The 17,398-nt window shown below is 43.8% G+C and overlaps 1 protein-coding gene across 50 annotated transcripts in view; it reads right to left on the minus strand.

The window, feature by feature from the left end:
- Nucleotides 1–17,398, minus strand: part of LOC18431442 (uncharacterized) — a 30,631-nt gene that overhangs the window by 2,318 nt on the left and 10,915 nt on the right. For 4 of the 50 annotated variants that reach the window (XR_016049640.1, XR_016049630.1, XR_016049639.1 and 1 more), the window contains 5 exons: nt 9,556–9,641; nt 8,407–9,467; nt 8,090–8,285; nt 2,505–2,736; nt 2,157–2,292 (listed from right to left, as the gene is read on the minus strand). Coding sequence is in view for 26 of the 50 variants with exons in the window: in XM_020665466.2 (XP_020521125.2) it covers nt 2,157–2,292; nt 2,505–2,736; nt 8,090–8,274; nt 8,407–9,467; nt 9,556–9,641 (1,700 nt within the window). In the remaining 24 variants the exon portion in view is untranslated. Of the gene's footprint in view, nt 1–2,156; nt 2,293–2,504; nt 2,737–8,089; nt 8,286–8,406; nt 9,468–9,551; nt 9,642–17,398 lie in introns of all 50 variants that reach the window. The other 46 variants (XM_088858603.1, XM_088858596.1, XM_088858602.1 and 43 more) reach the window with 17 other exon arrangements.

A 17,398-nucleotide genomic window follows, 5' to 3' on the forward strand; every position in this document is an offset into this window, starting at 1 on the left:
AAATATTGTAACTGATAAAACCGAAAAATTTCACATTGGCAGTAAATATCTCTACTCTAGTTCCTGTATTTTTGTGGGATCAAGAGGTGTCCATTTAAAGAATTAATGTGCAGCAGTGGCATTGAACTCCCAATTGATTCAACTCAACAAACTATTGATTGGTTACAAGAGAAATCACAGTTCCATCAAATTTTCCAACAAATTTCTATTAAGTGAACAATTTCTTTGTCATTGGAGCCCAAGGTTGACAAAGATCAAATAAGCTTCAAGAGAGCAATCATTAAGGTATTGGCCATATCCTATTGTTGTGAATTTATGTTCATTTCGGGAATGATTGAGAAGTTCCACATAATAACATGAAGATCTGGTTTCTGCACAAAATTCCTTCAGAAACATTCCTGCAAGTATGGGATTAGCCTCAAACTTCATGTATGAGCTTGACATAGTTATGCTTTAGGATAACCTGTCAAGGATATAGAATGCAGACCCTATATGCGTGTAGGATTGCAAGGACATCATCATGTATGAACACCACAAATAGATCACAACACGATGCTAGGATCTGATGAGATTTATGCGAATTAGGAGAGATTCTGATTTGTCTCAAGATTTCCATTGATTCCATAAAACCCTCGAACCCACAACGAGACATCTAATGAGGAAAACCCAGTAAGACCAACAGCGAACTTCTAATGAGGAAAATTCTGAGTTGGAGACTTTCAGCCAAACACCAGATTTTGGTAAACATTAAACCAAGAAAAAAAATTCAAGGTATGCTCCCCTGTTGGATTTTTATTTTTTTTAAATACAAACAACAATGCTATATCTCCAGGTGATCATTCCTAAATTGTACGCCTTCAATCTCTTAAGTTTCTTCCGAAACCCTGATTCATTCCATTTTTTATCAATTTTTTGGCTTGTCATAGAATACAGTCATCCATTAACATCCACGACCAAAACCTATGATGCATTGATACGTTACGGGTAAACTGGATCAAGAGTAATAACAGGATCTTCCACGGAGAGAAGGCCACTGCCAAGGCCTTGCAAGATAAAGTACGAGCTTTGGTAATCTTCTAGGCTAGAAAACACAACTCCTTCAGGCACTTCTCAGACTTGCACCAGGATTGGCAAACTTTGCAGTCATTAAGGCCCACTCGCATCCCTCGGTCATCACTTTAGTGCCCACCTGAACCCGGCCGATCCAAACTCAACTTTGATGGTTGCTCTCTGGGCAACCCAGAACCAGCGGGCAGAGGAGGCATCATCAGAGACAAGGATGCTCAAACTCTTTATTCCTTTTCCAAGTCAATTGGGCATGCGGACTCCAACACAGTAGAGTCGCTTGCATTACTCAAAGGTCTAAGAAATTTCAGCCTTAGCTGGAGCCCAGTTTGGCCATAGAGGGGGCGTACAAAAATGTGATTGCTTGGGTCTTGGGATCCTCTTCCCTTGGTGATTAGCACATACTTTTGACAAAATATCTCACATTTGCAGAACTATGCTTATCCCATGGAGACATATATGGCATGAGGCCAACTCAACCACCGACACCCTCGCCAAGGAAGGAGCAACCAGCACTGAAGGATAGGGAACCTTACAGCAACCTTTTGAGCTTCGCTTCCATTTTTTTTTGTGTATGGTGGTCCTGTATTATTTGGATGTTAGCATTTTTAGGGAGCTAACAGTGCTCTTTGTATCAAGCACCCAGCCCGTGGTTGCATTTTTTTGTACCTGACACCATCTATACTCCTTCCTCTTAATTCAAAAGTTACCAGTTTCCCCAACCAATAAAAAAAACAAACACTATGATGCGCTGATACTTGAACACAATGCATATACATAATGGACAGCAAAGAAAGACGTATGCATTTTAACAAAAAGAAAATATATACAAGGACATATAGTGCACAGTTTGTAGGTGATGCCTTTTAAAACAATAAGTATCTGAACCCCAAAAGCAGTCCACAAAGCCCCAAAGAACCAATTCAATTCTTATTAAGGATCGTTTATAAAACAGCATTCGTGAAATCTAAGCAACAAAACATAAAGATAGGGACGATTCTGTCACATGTTCTCTCACTATTTTTAGTTGCATTAAGTTATTGAGCTGTTAGTTGTTACAGTCAAGGGATTTAAGTCAAAGGATCCAATACCTTCAATGTAGGTGCCAGATGGAAGAAATTTCCCTTTACAAAATCAATATGATCAGCAACACCATAGACCCTTGCATTGTGTTGTGCATAATTAATCTTCTGCGGGTCTATATCTATCCCAATAACATGATTGCCCCTAAAAATAGTACGAGGAAGACAGTTACTTCCAACATAATCTACATATAATAGATTATAAACTATGCTGAAACTTAGAAGTATAAATAAGAGCAGAGTATGGATTCCGCAAAGCATAAGGGACTGCACCACCAAGCTTGAAAAATCTATGCTCGGATAAGAAAATTCAATAATTAAAGCAAAACTAGCGCTCTGATTTGAGGTGACCCTTACTTCCTAGCAAATTGGATCGCATTGCCACCAACTCCAGTAAAACAATCAATTATAGTGCCATGTCCACAGCGTGTGGCATGATGCTTGGCAAGCAGTTCAGGAGTCACCGAAAACCATCCTTCTTTATCTAGTTTCACACCTTCATCAAATCTAGAAAAGAGCTGGTAGCGCTGAAACCAATACTTTTCCACGTTAAGGGCTTGTCCTTTCCCTGTTCCTAGCAATGGTAATTCTGAATCGAGTAGTTTAGTAAGGGTTTCCCAAAGTAGACTCTCCATATATTTGTCAAACATCGAAAAAGAAAACAGACAGCAGAGTAACACAAAAAGGATAACAGAATACCAACCATAAATCAACAGATATCTAAGAACATTGATTCATGTACATGAAGTCCATGCAATGTTGCTTTGACTACTTTAATGAAAATTTCAAAATGGAGGGTGTAGGGGCAACAACTAGTAAACATTCAAAAGAACCGCATAGTTTCCAATGAAATGGTCCACAGCAAATGTTCGAAGACTCCTCAAAGTTGAAGGGAGTCAATTAAACTGATGAGCCAAACAGATGATTTTCCATTCTTGCAAACAACATATACTACATTCCAAGTACACATCGGAAAGTCAAACGGCTTAATTTATTTCTCTCAAAAAAAAAAAAAAAACTCCTTAACTTATTTGTATATCTCACAGGCATTCCTTGCTCTAGTACAAAACAAACTAAGAAAGGGTCATTAGGGCAGGAAGAAGACCCACCAAACAATCGTGTTTTATTATTTACAATACCTACCAACCTACTTCTTAGGCTCAATAGGTCAGATATAAGGGTAAAACAAGGAAAATTTTCTTTTAAAATAGTTTAGCAGTAGTTTAACGACTTCATGCCAGAAGGTTGCACCTAAGTCAAGGGCCAGCCATCACATAAGAGAAGATTATAAACCTCAACCAAGATGACCCAAGGCTTGTTAGAACATACTAAGCTTTGAAATGCAACCCCAAGCCATAAAGTGTATAACTTAGAAACCATGGGTGACATGCTTGCTGCCATTTTGCTAGGGAGACCCATGGATTAGAAATTTCATGGTGATAAACCAGGAGCTTTGCAGGAATTCGATGTCGACAATAGGCAAAGAACCCAAGGGCAGGAACTTATGAAGGGTTCCTTTTTTTTTTTTTTTTTTTTTGAGAATGTTAACTTTTGTATTAAGTAAGAGAAAAGAGTACAGAGAATAACAGCGGGAAGCCCTAACACAAGTGGGGCCCTATACAAAAACCTCACGGGTCCAAAAAATGTGTCCCTCTGAAGGGGCTACCAAAAAATGTTTCTTATGTACAATATAGGAAAATAAGAGCAAAGTAAATGAAATGCAGCTGGGAGAGAACATCAAGCTCAGGTGGGCAAAAGAGAGGGTGAGGAAGCTCCACCTGCTGCAAGTGTGTCTGCATCGGAGTTGGCTTCCAGTTGTATGTGCACACAGAGGGAGGAGATCTCATTAAAAAAGTACTGTAGTCTCCAGCGGCTAAGGCCGGCTCCTGAAGCCCGCACTCAATTACGTTCCTGTTGTCCCCTTCTATGATGAGCGAAGGTTTCCTTCCAGGCTGGGTTGCAAGCTCTAAGGCCTTCAAGGAGTGCAATGACCTCAGCTGCAGTCGAGTCCGTGACAACAATGTGCTTGGACCAGGAGTGCACTGTGTGCCCCATGGAATCTCTAAATAGGCCTCCAACCCCCGACTGTCCTAGGTTGCCTAGAGAGCAGCCCTTGAAGTTCAGTTTGATTTGGTCAGGATTGGGGGATGCCAAAAGGAGGAGCGAGGAACTCTAATGGGGCAGCAAGAGATGAGGGTCTGCCAGAGGTTCCAAGGATATGGATGAGGGAGTCAAGGGTTGTTATCTTGCCTCGGAAGATTCTACAATTTCTATATTTCCATAAGGTCCACAAAAGGGCAGATTGCAGTTCTCTAGAGGAGTAGCCCTGGTTTGGGCCGGGGGGGGGGGAAGCTGCTGAAAAGCATGAGGGATGGATGGAGGGCTGACCCACTGCCAACCAAAAAGGCTCAAGATATCTGTCCAAAGGGCCTGAGCAATGGAAAAGACGAGGGTTAGACTCCTCATTGAGACACATGATGCATCTGTTTGGTAGCTGGAAGCCTCTCTGTTGTAATTGATCCACCATTGGGGCTCTTTCTGAGCACGCTATCCATGTAAACCAAAACCATCTAACTTTAGGAGGGGAGAGGTTTGACCAGGCATGGGCTGAGAGGGAAGGGGACAGAGAGATGGCTTGGGCCTTTATCACCCTGCAGAAAGATGAGACTGTGAAAGTCCCCAAGGGTGTGGGGGCGGCCCTAACTAGAGCGACTTGGCCCTGGCTAGGGACGAAAGGAGAGTGGAAGAAAGACGAGAGGGCAAGGAAGTCGGCTCCCTCATTTTCCATCAACATTCTTCTAAACCTGGGGCTCCATACTCTAGTACCCCTATCGTGTCGAAGTACTCCGCAACTATCGCCCTGTCGGACGCTAGGAGATAAAGATTATGAAACCTTTCCTTAAGTAGGGAATGGCCTATCCATAAGTCCGACCAAAACTGGATCCTGGTGCCATCTTTAGCTCAAAATCGAGAGTGGGCCCTGAAGAGCGCAAGGGTCCAGTTTATAGCTTTCCAAATCCCAGAGGAGTTGTTGAGCCCACCTTCTCAGGAGAGCCAAGCAGAGGCTGGAATGTGATATTTTGACGAAAGCACATCTCTCCAAAGGTGGTTATGGTGGGTGGCGAAGCACAACCACGATTGTCCTAACAGGGCCAAGTTGCAGAGCTTGAGCCTACGGATGCCCAAGCCACCAGCCCAAATGGGCCTATAGACTTTGTCCCAGGAGATGAGGTGGAACTTCTGACCTCCCTCCTCAGACCAGAGGAATTGTTTCATGAGTTGTTCTAAACAGGCACGAACCGATGCAGGCATAAGGAAAAGGGACACTTGGAAAACAAGAATATTTGAAAGAGTACCCTTGATTAGGGTCATGCGGGCCCATAGGAGAGAGAAACCTGCCCTTCCAGACAGCAAGTCGCCGATCGAATTTATCTATCAGATGGCTCCAGAGGCCATGCTTTGACTTTCCCTAGACAGAGGGGGAGACCTAGTTAGGTGGAGGGCATTCGATCAACTTTGTAACCCCAATAGGCTCCCAAAGGTTCCATACATTGGCTATTCAAAGCGACACCCATCATAGAGGATTTATCCATATTAATTAGGAAGCCCATTGCTATTTCAAAACACTTCAAGAAAACCTTCAAGATGTCAACCTGTTGGGTCGAGGCTTCACAGAAAAAGAGTGTCATCCGCATATTGCAGATGTGAAATCACATGCTCGTGGGGCTCCAGAATTAAGCCATTTAATAGGCCAGCATCGTAGAGGCCAGAAATGAACCACTTAAAACACCTCGACCACAATAGCAAACAATTAGGAGGAGGGGGTCTCCCTGCCTCAGTCCCCGAGAAGAGCTGAAGAAGCCTTTGGGGGAGCCATTAAGGAGAATGGAGGAGGCGGAGGATACACACCCTCGATTTGAGAGTCGAAAGATCCCACTAGGAGAGAATAAGAGAAAGGAGGCTCAGCTTTTCTAGCCAGCTTAATTCAAAACGGAAGGGTTTGGGGCCCTGAGGGGGCCGGATGGGTGTTGAGGAAAATAGACCGATGATCGAAAGTAGGTTTAGGTAGCGCTAGGGCATTGGTACCAGGAAAATGGTCATGTCAATCCAAAGAGATAAGGTACCAAACTAGTTTAGAGAGAGAAGGGTTAAGGGAGTGGTTCTACCAAGTGAAGGCCGCCCCTTGAAGAGGAATATCTAGAAGTCGATTCCTAGCCATAAACTCAGAGAAGGAGACCATGACGGGGGAGAAGCTGTGGTTGTTGTTGCGCTCAAATGATCACCTAGTAACATTAAAATCCCCTCCTAGGCACCAAAGAGGGTGTAGGAGAAAGGAGGCCAGATCCAATTCTTGCCAGAAGAGGTCACGACGAGAATTTGCATTTGGTTGTAAACAGCAATGAACTTCCAGTTGAGGCCGTCAAACACTCTGGAGAAAAGGGTCGTTACAAAGAAGGCCCCAATGTTAGAGGAGGAAAGAGCATGGAGGGTTGGGTCCCATACAACCCATATGCCCCTGATGCGCCCACCCTGGCAAGGCAAGCCAACTGCACAGTCTGGAACCCTAGATTTGTTAGATTACGGGAAGTGAGGGTTCGTATAGTTTAGTCTCGACCAACGCTAGAACCACTGGGAGAAAAGAGCGACAAAAGTTGTGGGTGGACCTTCTTTTAAGGGGATCACCCAAGCCCCTCACGTTCCATGTGAGGAGCTTCATGATGCAAAGGGTAAGGACCCTCCTAGAAGGGCGTCTGGGGCTAGTGCTTGAGAGTGCAGCATTGAGGGCCCGAGAGAGGGAGGGGGGGGGAGTCGGTTGTCATAGTTGATGTTGCAAGCCAAGTTTGCGAGCTCCCACTTTCCTTTAGTTCATGTGGTTGGGGCATCACCGAAAACGAAGTTTACTAGAGCTTTCTTTGGACCCTTATACTTGAAGCCCATAACATCCATCACATTGTCAAGATTCCTTGAGCCAGCCCAACTCTTTGACAAATTGGGAGCCCACACAAGAGGGGGAGGTCGAAGAGGAGCTCTCCTCCGGAGGCAAGGATGACAAGGTTAGGTTAGGGGCATCCAGGTTCGCCGTAACAGGGTCTGCGAATGCTGGAGAGCATTGTTGCTGCTAGGTGTGGAGGGGTTCAGCAAGGCTTTATGTTTACCTGACCCAGTCGAGGGGCTGAATTGGGAAGAGGGAGGTGGCGCCCTGGGGGGATGCGGGATGGGGCGATTGGGGGAGGGGAGAAGAACCTGGGATAAGGGTATGGGTGCTGAGGAGGTTGCGGGACCAATCCAACTGGTGAGGGGATAGTAAGGGGCGAATGAGGGGAAGGGGCATTCAAGAAAGGGGGCCTAGGGCTGAAAAGAAGGGGTAGAAAAGAGGGATGATGAGAGGCCATGTAGAAACGATGGTGCTCGCGTCTTATGAAGGGGTATTTTAAAATGGAAGAGTGAATTTATCCAATGTGCAAAAAAAAATTGATCTTAAGTTTCACAACTCTCAGTGGTAATCCCTTTTTGTGGAGCAAAGTAAGATGTTCAAGGAAATAGAAGGGAAATAACGGGGAAGCAAGCTTCTCAGTGGCTTGCAAAGTTCACTACAGCTTCCTTAAGAGGCGATTGGTGCATTACAAATGAAATGGCATAATGTATAAATCGTACTTTTAGAAAAGCCACATGCCAATCTCAAGCCATAAGCACAAGTAGCAAGAGCGTCATGTGGTTCATTATGATCACAGCATGTAATTATGGATGATCAGATAATGGAGAGCTAGAGAAGGCTCAAACAATAGAGGATCAGGTCAAGTTTTGGCTCTGTAAGTTATAACTACAATTGAAAATTCACATTTTCGGCCATCATACAACAGAAAAGTATAATATTAATATTCCAAAGACTAAAGATGGGAAAAAATGTCAGACATGAGGCCTGGCAATAAGACTCCACAAACCTCTGATGGAGTCAATAGAAAAAGATTCTGTTAGAAACCCTGCACCCTTCTTCGTTTTCTTTTTCTTTTTATGAGAAAGCTCCTTCGGCATGTCCAGTTCATCCTCTGGAAGGCTCAGAGATTGCAACTGCAAATCACTGATCCACAAATCTTCAGAACAGGCATCAGAAGGTGTTGCTTGTGAACTGCCATCAAACTGATCATAAGATATAAGTTGTAGAAAGCTTCCCAAGCAAAGACAAACTGACCCTCAGTGGTCAAATCAAAAAAAGAAAAAATAAAAGGAAAAGCATGCATTGTTCTCAAGAGAGAATTACCTGTCAAGCAAAGCAGACAGAGGAACTGGATGCAGGTCTTCCTTGCAAGAATTATTGACCTCCTGGCACATGGAAGAATCCTCAAACATTTTCTTTGGGTCCTGCACTTCCCCATCTGTGCAATCACAAGCATCTTGCAAACTACTTTTCTCAAACCCTTGGTTATCCTTGCAAAAGTTTTCCAAGCCAAAGTTTCTGTCATCTCGATCAACAATCATCTCACTTATATCACATGTGACGCCACAAGATGCCAAATGCTCCACGCCCAGAGGAGGGTACCAAGTTGTCTCGTATGTTTCTATGTTGTAGAAATAATTTCTGTCATAGTAACTGTCCCAAACTGCTCTCCATACACCCAGATCATTAAAATGATCCATACTACAAGTAACATCACCATCTTGGCAGTCATGTTCAATTGATACTGAAGGATCAAGGCAGTCAACAGACTGAGAATTCCACAGCTGTTCGGCCTCTCTTTTGGCATCAATATCATCTACTTCAGCAATGCCATTTACAAAATAGACATCTCCATCCTGTTTATCTTTCTTTTGAAGAAATCCATCCTGTTTACCTTCCACATGTTCTTTGTCTTTTCCATGACAAATGAGCCCATTAGTTCCTAGAATTCTCGTTCCTGATGAAATTTGAATGTGGCATTGAGAAGAGGAATGTGCAACTTGCCCAATATCCTCTGAACTACATGCCAGGGTTGTGTCATGATCCATACCATTACTAGCAATCACCCCATTTATCCCTTTACAAGAAAACTTCTGATCCTCCCCACCATTAACTGATAAGCTCTCACAGATTCCTTCACCATGGAAATTGTGTAAGTTACAACAAATTTCTGCACTATCATACTCATTTCCAGCTATCTTGTCCAGAGACATTGTCGGGAACTCTTCAATGCCATCACTGAAAGAGAGAGGAGAGGCAGTTCCCCCTTCACGACTCATTCTGGAAACTTCCTGCGCATCTTTATGATTGGTATCATCTGATAGTACCTGCCGATGCTTCCTTCTTCCTTTACCTGCTACAGTTTTCTGCTGCAATGCTATAGTCTGGAGGCCATATATAAAAGAAAGATGAGGAAAGAGAGAAACATATGCAAGTAGAATGAAGGAATATGTATAATAAATCCATACTTGCCTCTCTTCTTGCGCTGAATGATAATGGAAGACCTAATGCAATCATCTCTTCAGCAAGTTGTGTATCCTCGGATGAAGCAGTAAAATCTGTTCAGTTCAAGTAAGAACTCAGATACGAATAAACGTACAATGATTCAGTGACCGAACAAGTCCATGACAGAAACAGCAAGAAGGTACTACTCAAGAAAAGGATTGAATTTCAAAGCACGAATTACCAAAAGAAGGTATAATTATTAACCAAAGTCAAAATATTTATTTCTATGTTAAATAATGTGGCTTTCAAAACTACAGCTAATGCTAGCAACTACAAGATCAGAACACCTATATTCACAAATCTCCGTCAAAGTAATATCATGGCTATTTATTCGAGAAAACAACAGATTACACCAAATGTACCTTTGACATCATGTTCCAACATTCTTGAAATGATAGGGAGTTCAAGTAAAAAATATAATATGTGCATATGATGGATTACATTGAGGTATCAACCTCTAGCGATGGAAATTCAGAGATTGAGCCAGTTGATACCCAAGAAGCTATGCTAGCAAACTCATGTTGACTAATCAGGAACTGTTTCACATTGTATAGGTTAACTAGAACCTGAAGTGTTTATTTTAGGATATAGTGAAAAAGGGAAACACGAATAAAAGGGTCTGAACAATAACTTACACAAAGGGACAAAAGGAAACGACACTTCTTAGTATGAGTATACATTGCAGCATCATCATCATCGAATCCTCATCCCAACTATTTGGGATCAGCTACATAAATTTTATTCTGCCATTCTGCTCTAACAAGGGCCATATTGTCAGTAAGACCATATGTCACAATATCTTTTCCCATAAGTTATGCATCTCCTGTTGACATTGTGGGATCTCTCTCTCTCTCTCTCTCTCTCTCTCTCTCTCTCTCTCTCTGCGCAAATCCCTTCCTCTCTTCATACCTGAGACTCTACTCAGCATTTCTCTCCCGTATCTACCCATTTGTTGCCCCTATTCTGATGTAATTTAAAGAATAAGATGGAAAGGAACAGTTGGAAAAAAAAAATATGAAAATAGGAAGGAGGCACAAATGGGAGAGGTCTGGAGAGAGTGAGAGAGAGAAGGTGGGTGCCAACTAGGCCATGGCATGGTCAGGGGGTGATGGGAAGGGTCCCCCACTATCCTATGTGTATATCCTACGTTCTCTTGTTGGGCCTCAGAACCCTAGGAGATCTTTGATAGCTGTTAGTGATAATGCAGTAGCTGAACTGAAAAAGCATCTAGGGTCTACTATAGTTATCTCTTTCGCTAGACCAATCACAGACATTGAGGCCTTCCAGTCCTGGGTGTACAAGACTTGGACGACTACTCCTAGCCTGTTCAGAGCTTTACTGTGTACTAAAATCATTTGCTTCCTTGGAACAAATGATGAAGCCAAAAAAGTTTTGAATCAAAGGTTTTGCAGGTTTGATGTGATTGCTGAAAAAATGGGTTCCTGGCAAGGGATACCTTCTCTCATTAAACCTAGATCTGCTTGGTTTGTGGTGAAAGGGATACTAGTCATCACTTGGTCAATAACAGTATTCAAAGACATTGCTAGTCTATGTGAAAGACTGATAAAGATTGACTGCACATCTACCACATACGCTTCACTTATTCTTCAGGTTGAGAAAAAAGTGATGGATGTTTCATCTCGTGTTCTGAAGGTTGGTAGTTTTGATTTTTATTGACTTTTAAAGAGATTCAGAAGGCTGATGGCAAGGTCTGTCAGATAAACAAGGTATATTCCTCTGTTGATCAGCCTGATAGCGATGGATTATGAAAGGAAGAAAGGCTTTGTGGGCAGCAATGGCCATCCCGAGGAGCAGTACTGCTCTTCTCACAGCATATCAATAAGCAGGGTAAAATCTAGCCGCCATCCTCATCAGGAAACAGATTTCGCGGAAAATTATCACCCAAAAGTGGGTTGTCAAGTATGACGGAAATAAGGTGGTGGCTTCAAATTTCAAAAAGGCTCAACTAGGCCCACAGAAGATCGTACCCCATCATGCGACCCAAATCACGAAAACCAGTCTATATGTAATCAAGACATGTAGAAGGAAAATGTGCTCGCGCCGCTTTCTAAGCCGTGGACATGAACGGCAACCTTGGGGAGAGGGACAAGCGCAATGGTGAAAATAAACAGCCCTACCTTAGTGAAAGCTTCGCCTCCTAATTTTTACAGGAAGAACGTAGAGGAGAAGTGGACGGTGGGCATCGGACGCTCCCAAGGCAGTCGACCACGAAGCTAAGAGAGACACCAAGGGTTGGTCCACGGTTCCACTTCTAGTTTACAATGTAGAAGATGAGAAAGACGAGGGTTTTCCAATACCAAATGTTGTGGGTAATGAGGTATGGGAACTGGGGGACTATCAAGTGGAGCTGCCATCACCGGTGGGCCAGCAAGAGGTTCAAGAAGAGGAGAGTGGTGATGTAGGTGAACAAGAGCTTCTAACTGTCCTGCCTCTTTCCGTTAGTTTTCCAAATGAGCCCTTTTATGGAAGACATGGCGAAGGGGATGAAGATGGGAGCACAAATGGCCTCTGATCATTCATCCGACAGAGGTTGGTCAAGTTATGGATGCAATGAACATCAACTATGGTGATTCGCTGGATATTATTACCGATGCATTACAGAAAGCACATACGGAAGACGTTGCTGCTAAGGCGGGTTGTAGCAGATCAAACAAAGCCAAGAAAAAGGGCCGAGTTCAGAGGGAGCTGGACAACTTGGTAAGCACTATCAACTATGACAAAGAAGATAAGGGTGATCATTATCATAGGGTTATTTGTGAGCCTTATCTCCCTGTGTCTGCTGGTTCTTTCAACGCCACCAAACATAATAAGGGTTATCTTTTTTAATGAAAGTTCTATGTTGGAATGTTAGGGGTCTCAATAGCATTAGGCGTAAGAATGATGTCTTCTTCTTTGTAAAAATGAGAGACCTGATGTTCTAATTTTGCAAGAAACAAAAATGGAGGCCCCGACATTGAACACAGTTAAGGCTATCACGGGTAATAGACCGATGCAATGTGTGGGTTCAGATGCTAATGGTTTGTCTAGGGATTTATGAACTAGTTGGGAAAAACCTTTTTGCATGGTCATGATTTTTTGACAAATGATAGACATGTCTTTGTACGCTTTACTGGCCCTATGGATAATTTTCATTAGTGTCTTACTAATCTGTATAGCCCAAAGAAAGCATATGAGAGGGATCTGTTCCTTGATGATTTGTATGATATCTCTTGTTACTACAATGTTCCTTGGTGCATTGGAGATGATTTTAATATCATTAGATGTCTGAATGAGTCTTCAAAGCCAACCATTTTACTCTTTGCATGAAAAAATTTGATAATTTTATTCACCAGTTTGAGCTTATTGATGCTTTATCAATGGGGGCCAAGTTCACTTAATCAAATACTTCTCCCACTGCTCATGTATTGACCCATTTGGACAAATTCCTTGTGTCCCCCTTGTTTTTTGAATGTTTTCCTAACCTTTCTTCCAAAGCCTTGCCTAGGATTTCTTCAAATCATGTCCCTTTCTGTTTAATGGGTTACCTTTGGGGCCTGCTCCATTTCGGTTTAAATTGGTGTGGTTATCAAATAGAGGCTTGATCAATCTGATTGAGAGTGTTTGGAAAAATTCCGAAGTTGCGGGATGGAAAGGATATCAGTTAACCACTAAGTTGAAAATGATGAAAGAGAAGATTATCCAGTGGAAACATGAATCTCAAGGAATTTTGGATGTGAAAATTCAAGAAAATAAGAGAAGGATGAAGAGATTGACAATATTCAATCCATGAGAGGAGTTCTCACTAGTGCTCCGAGTCTAGAACGTAGCAATCTGTTACATGAGTTGTTTAGGTTGCAAGAAATCCACTGGAGGCAAAGATCTAGAGTGAAGTGGTTAAAGGCGGGGGATAAGAATACCAAATTTTTCCATGCTAAATAGCAGGTATTGACTGTAGCAATCAAAAGGACGTAGAATTGGCCTTGGTTGAACATTTTAAACGATCTTTTGTGGATTTTGTTGTAACGAGATCGTCTTTAAGTAATGTCCCTTTTAAAAGACTACCTCTTGATAATGCAGTATGGTTAGAAAGAGAATTCAAATTGGAGGAAGCCAGGGATGTTGTCTTTGGTCTGGGAGAGATGAGGCACCAGGACGAGATGACTTCCCCATGGCCTTTTTCCAAACATTCTAGGATCTATTGAAGAATGACCTACATAAGATGCTCAAGGAATTCCATTCTAGGCAAAGGATTAATGTCACTATGAATGCCACTTTTATTACATTGATTCCTAAGAAATCAATTATTGAAGAGATTAAAGATATCAGACCTATTAGTCTATTCGGAGGCTCGTATAAAATTATTGCCAAGGTCTTGTCCAATAGATTGCGCCAAAATCATGCACCTAGTTGTTTTGGGACCCCTATCAGTGTTTTTGAAGGATAGGTAGATTATGGATAGTATCTTGGTAGCGCAAGAGTGCAGTCATAGTAGGTTAAAGGATCAAATTCCAAGTATGCTTTGTGAACTTATTTCGAGAAGGCTTATAACAGAGTTGATTGGAGTGTGCTGCATGATAAATTGGGAAGGATGGGTTTCATATCTAAATGGAGGGCATGGATACAAGACTGCCTGTCTTCAACACATTCTTCTCTCCTTACAAATGGTAAATCTTCGTCAATGCTTCAAGAGGTCTAAGGCAAGGTAACCCCCTATCCCCTTTTCTGTATACGATTGTTGCTGAAACCTTTAGTGTTAAGGACTTGAAGTTGGTAATAGGGGCTAATAGTGTCACATATGCAATATGCAAATGACACTACTATTTTTTGTGTCCCTACAAAGAGAGAGGTTAAGAACTTACGGATCTTTCTCAACTGTATGAAAGTAGTAACTGATTTTAAAGTTAACTTGGGGTAAACTAAACTTATTGGTATTGGATTTTCAGAGGATAGAGTATTGAATCTTGCTGGAATATTGCGGTGTGGTGTCGATCAGCTGCCTTGTAAGTACCTAGGGATCCCATTAGTGGCCAGCCACCCTCCAAGATACATCTGGGAACCAGTTATTGAGAGAGTGAACAAAAAACTCGATTGTGGAAATCAAAGACTCTCTCCATGGGGGGTAGGGTGACTTTGATCAAGTCAACTCTATCTAACCTATCGGTGTATTATATGTCTCTTTTTCGTATGCCAAATCAAGTGGCTTGGCAATTGGAGAAAACTACGAGGGATTTCTTGTGGGGTTCTTATGGGAATGATAAAAAACTCCCTCTTGTCAAATGGGATAGTATGTGTGATACTATAAAGAAGGAAGGCTTTTCAAAAATTTAAAGATGATTTATACTAGTCTTTTTATGAAGTGGTGAAGGTACCAATCTCAACATAATGGACTTTGGTGTGATGTGCTCAGAGAAAAGTATGGGGAAGATACTATTATTGGACTGATTAAAAGGCATCGGTCTAAAATCAACTTGTCGATCTAAAACTATGAGGGATTTCTGTAGGCCCAGTCGTAAGCATGTGGGTAAAGGAGATTACACTTCCCTTTGGTGGGATAGATGGATTGGAGAAGTGGCAGTCAGATATGCTTTTCCGAAGGTCTTTTCTAAGGTCTCAAACCCCCCTTGCCTCTGTTCTGGAGGCTGGGGGGGGGGGAAATAGTAACCCTGAATGGTCTTTGAGTTACAAGTGTAGGAGAATGTCAATTATGGGATGAGGTATCATGGTGTAATGTGTCTTTTTAAGGTAAGCCTAAGCGAGGGTTTGAATGTCAAGTGATGCCTCTGCGCCGTCTCCCCCGTCCCCCCCCCTCCTCGTCCTCTCCCTCATCCCCCTCCTCGTTGTTGGAAAGATACCTATGATCTTTACCCCAAACCCTCTCCTCCACCTCTCAGGTCAGTGGCGGCTCGACCTCTATCTTCCTCCCCCTCTCTTTCCAGGGCTTCTTACTCTCAGATTGCAACCTCTCAAAAGCCGGTCACCACCCCCCCCCGCAAACCTTCCCCTGCATTCGCCCAAGATACCTTGTCTTGCAAACATATCTCCCTTCCTTCCCTTTTGTGTTTTTGTCCCTTTTGAGGAATTGGAGAAGTCTAAGCCTAAGCTTCTCGCGTCATTTATAGGAGCCTTCCGACCCGCTCACCAAGACATTAGAGGTATTGAAAAGGCCACGCAGAAACACTGGGGGGAGCCAAACCTCAATTGCAGACCCATTTCCAGTGGTGACATCCTTTTCTCTTTCCCCTTTTATAATAGTGCTCTTCTCGCGCTTCAGGGAACCAACACTTTCTCCTTCCACGGAGCTCGATGTTTTCTTCGGGCCTGGTCACCCTCTGAAGGGTCTTTCAAGAAACAAAGGGTGTAGCTCATCTTTAACCACATCACACTTCATGCGTGAGCGTCTCGCTTTAGGATGCGGGTCTCTCATCTCGATACACTGGATTTCGATTGAATCCCTCCCCCTGGGTTCAATTCGAGTTCTGATGGAATTGTTGGACCTCAGCATCCTTCCCAAAGTTTTGTGGCTTGAGGTTGGTGATCTTTACTACCCCATTTCGATTTCTTGGTCACCGGCATCCCCCCCTTCCCCTCATTTCCTCCATAATGCAGCCCTTGTTGTAGCTTCGGTAGCCCAGCCAGTTCCTTGGACCCTGCTCGCTAAGAAAGCCTGTCTACGCAAGAGGAGACGACAGCCTCCTGATCTGGCCATTGCCAAAAGTCGCCACCTCAACTCCAAGCTCCCGCACTTTTCGACCTCGCCACCCCCTCCCGACAACCCATGTCCAGAGCTGGACCCTTTTGCCCCGGCTACTGAAGCTTCCCCCCCCCCCTTCAGCCGTCGACCCGATAAGGAAACCCGGTGCGTGTCTCCGCCCGTTTAGGGCCTCTCCTCGGACCCGGACCCTTCTTTTTTGAATTTCCCTCCCTCTCTGCCTTTCCCTTCTCTGCAACCGACCTCCCTCCACCCTCTCTCACCTAACGCGTGTCCCCCCCCTGCATTCCCCTCTGCTCCGCTCTCGCCATCTCCTGCCCCTTCAGGCCTCATGTCAGCAGTGGCTCCCTTTAGCCAACCGACACCTCCTAACTCCTCCCTGTTGACGCCGCCTTGCCCTCCTTTTCGGTCCCCTTCACTGCCTCTCTACGTTCAACGGCTATCTCCAGCCCACCTACCCTGTCCTCCTGATGCCCTCTGCCACTTGTCACCTTCTCTTTCCCCCTCCGTCTATGCTTCTCCTTCTCCACTATCATCTCCCCTCCCTTCTAGTGATGTGGCTACACCGCGAACCCTTGATCCCAACCCTTATCTTTGCCTGACAGCGTTGTCTCTCTCTCCTCTTCTGTCAACTGTACCAAGCCTCTTCCTTGTACCCGACCCTACCTCTACTACTGTCTCTTCGTCTTCCCTTGCCTCTCACACGTATCCACCTTCAGCTGCCCCTTCGGTTTCTTGTTGCTCTTGCCTATCTGTCTTTTCGACGCCTCTTGCCATGTCTTCGTTCGTGTACGCCACTCACCTTCAACTGTTCCCCTGTTGACTAAAGTGTTACCGTCTGACGCTCTCCTTTCATTGGTGTCGGCAACGCCCGCCGTTCCCATCCCTTCTAATTTAAACCTCCCTATCCCTTTTATACCTTGGTTGCCGTTGCGTGCCGTCATCGCTGGCCTTGAGCCTCCCAACCTTTCCCCCTCTCTTCTCTTGAGCGTCGCGTGGCTCACTTCTGATGACAACCGAATGCCTTCTTCTATCCTTCCGTCCTTTTCTCCTTTCCCTACCCCCTTCTCTGACTACTGTTCCCTCCAGTTTCCTGGTCGG

This window comes from Amborella trichopoda, chromosome 2, assembly GCF_054954075.1.
Source record: "Amborella trichopoda isolate Santa Cruz 75 chromosome 2, AtrichopodaSantaCruz75HAP2 v2.0, whole genome shotgun sequence".
In the NCBI taxonomy this organism is placed as follows: Eukaryota; Viridiplantae; Streptophyta; class Magnoliopsida; order Amborellales; family Amborellaceae; genus Amborella; species Amborella trichopoda.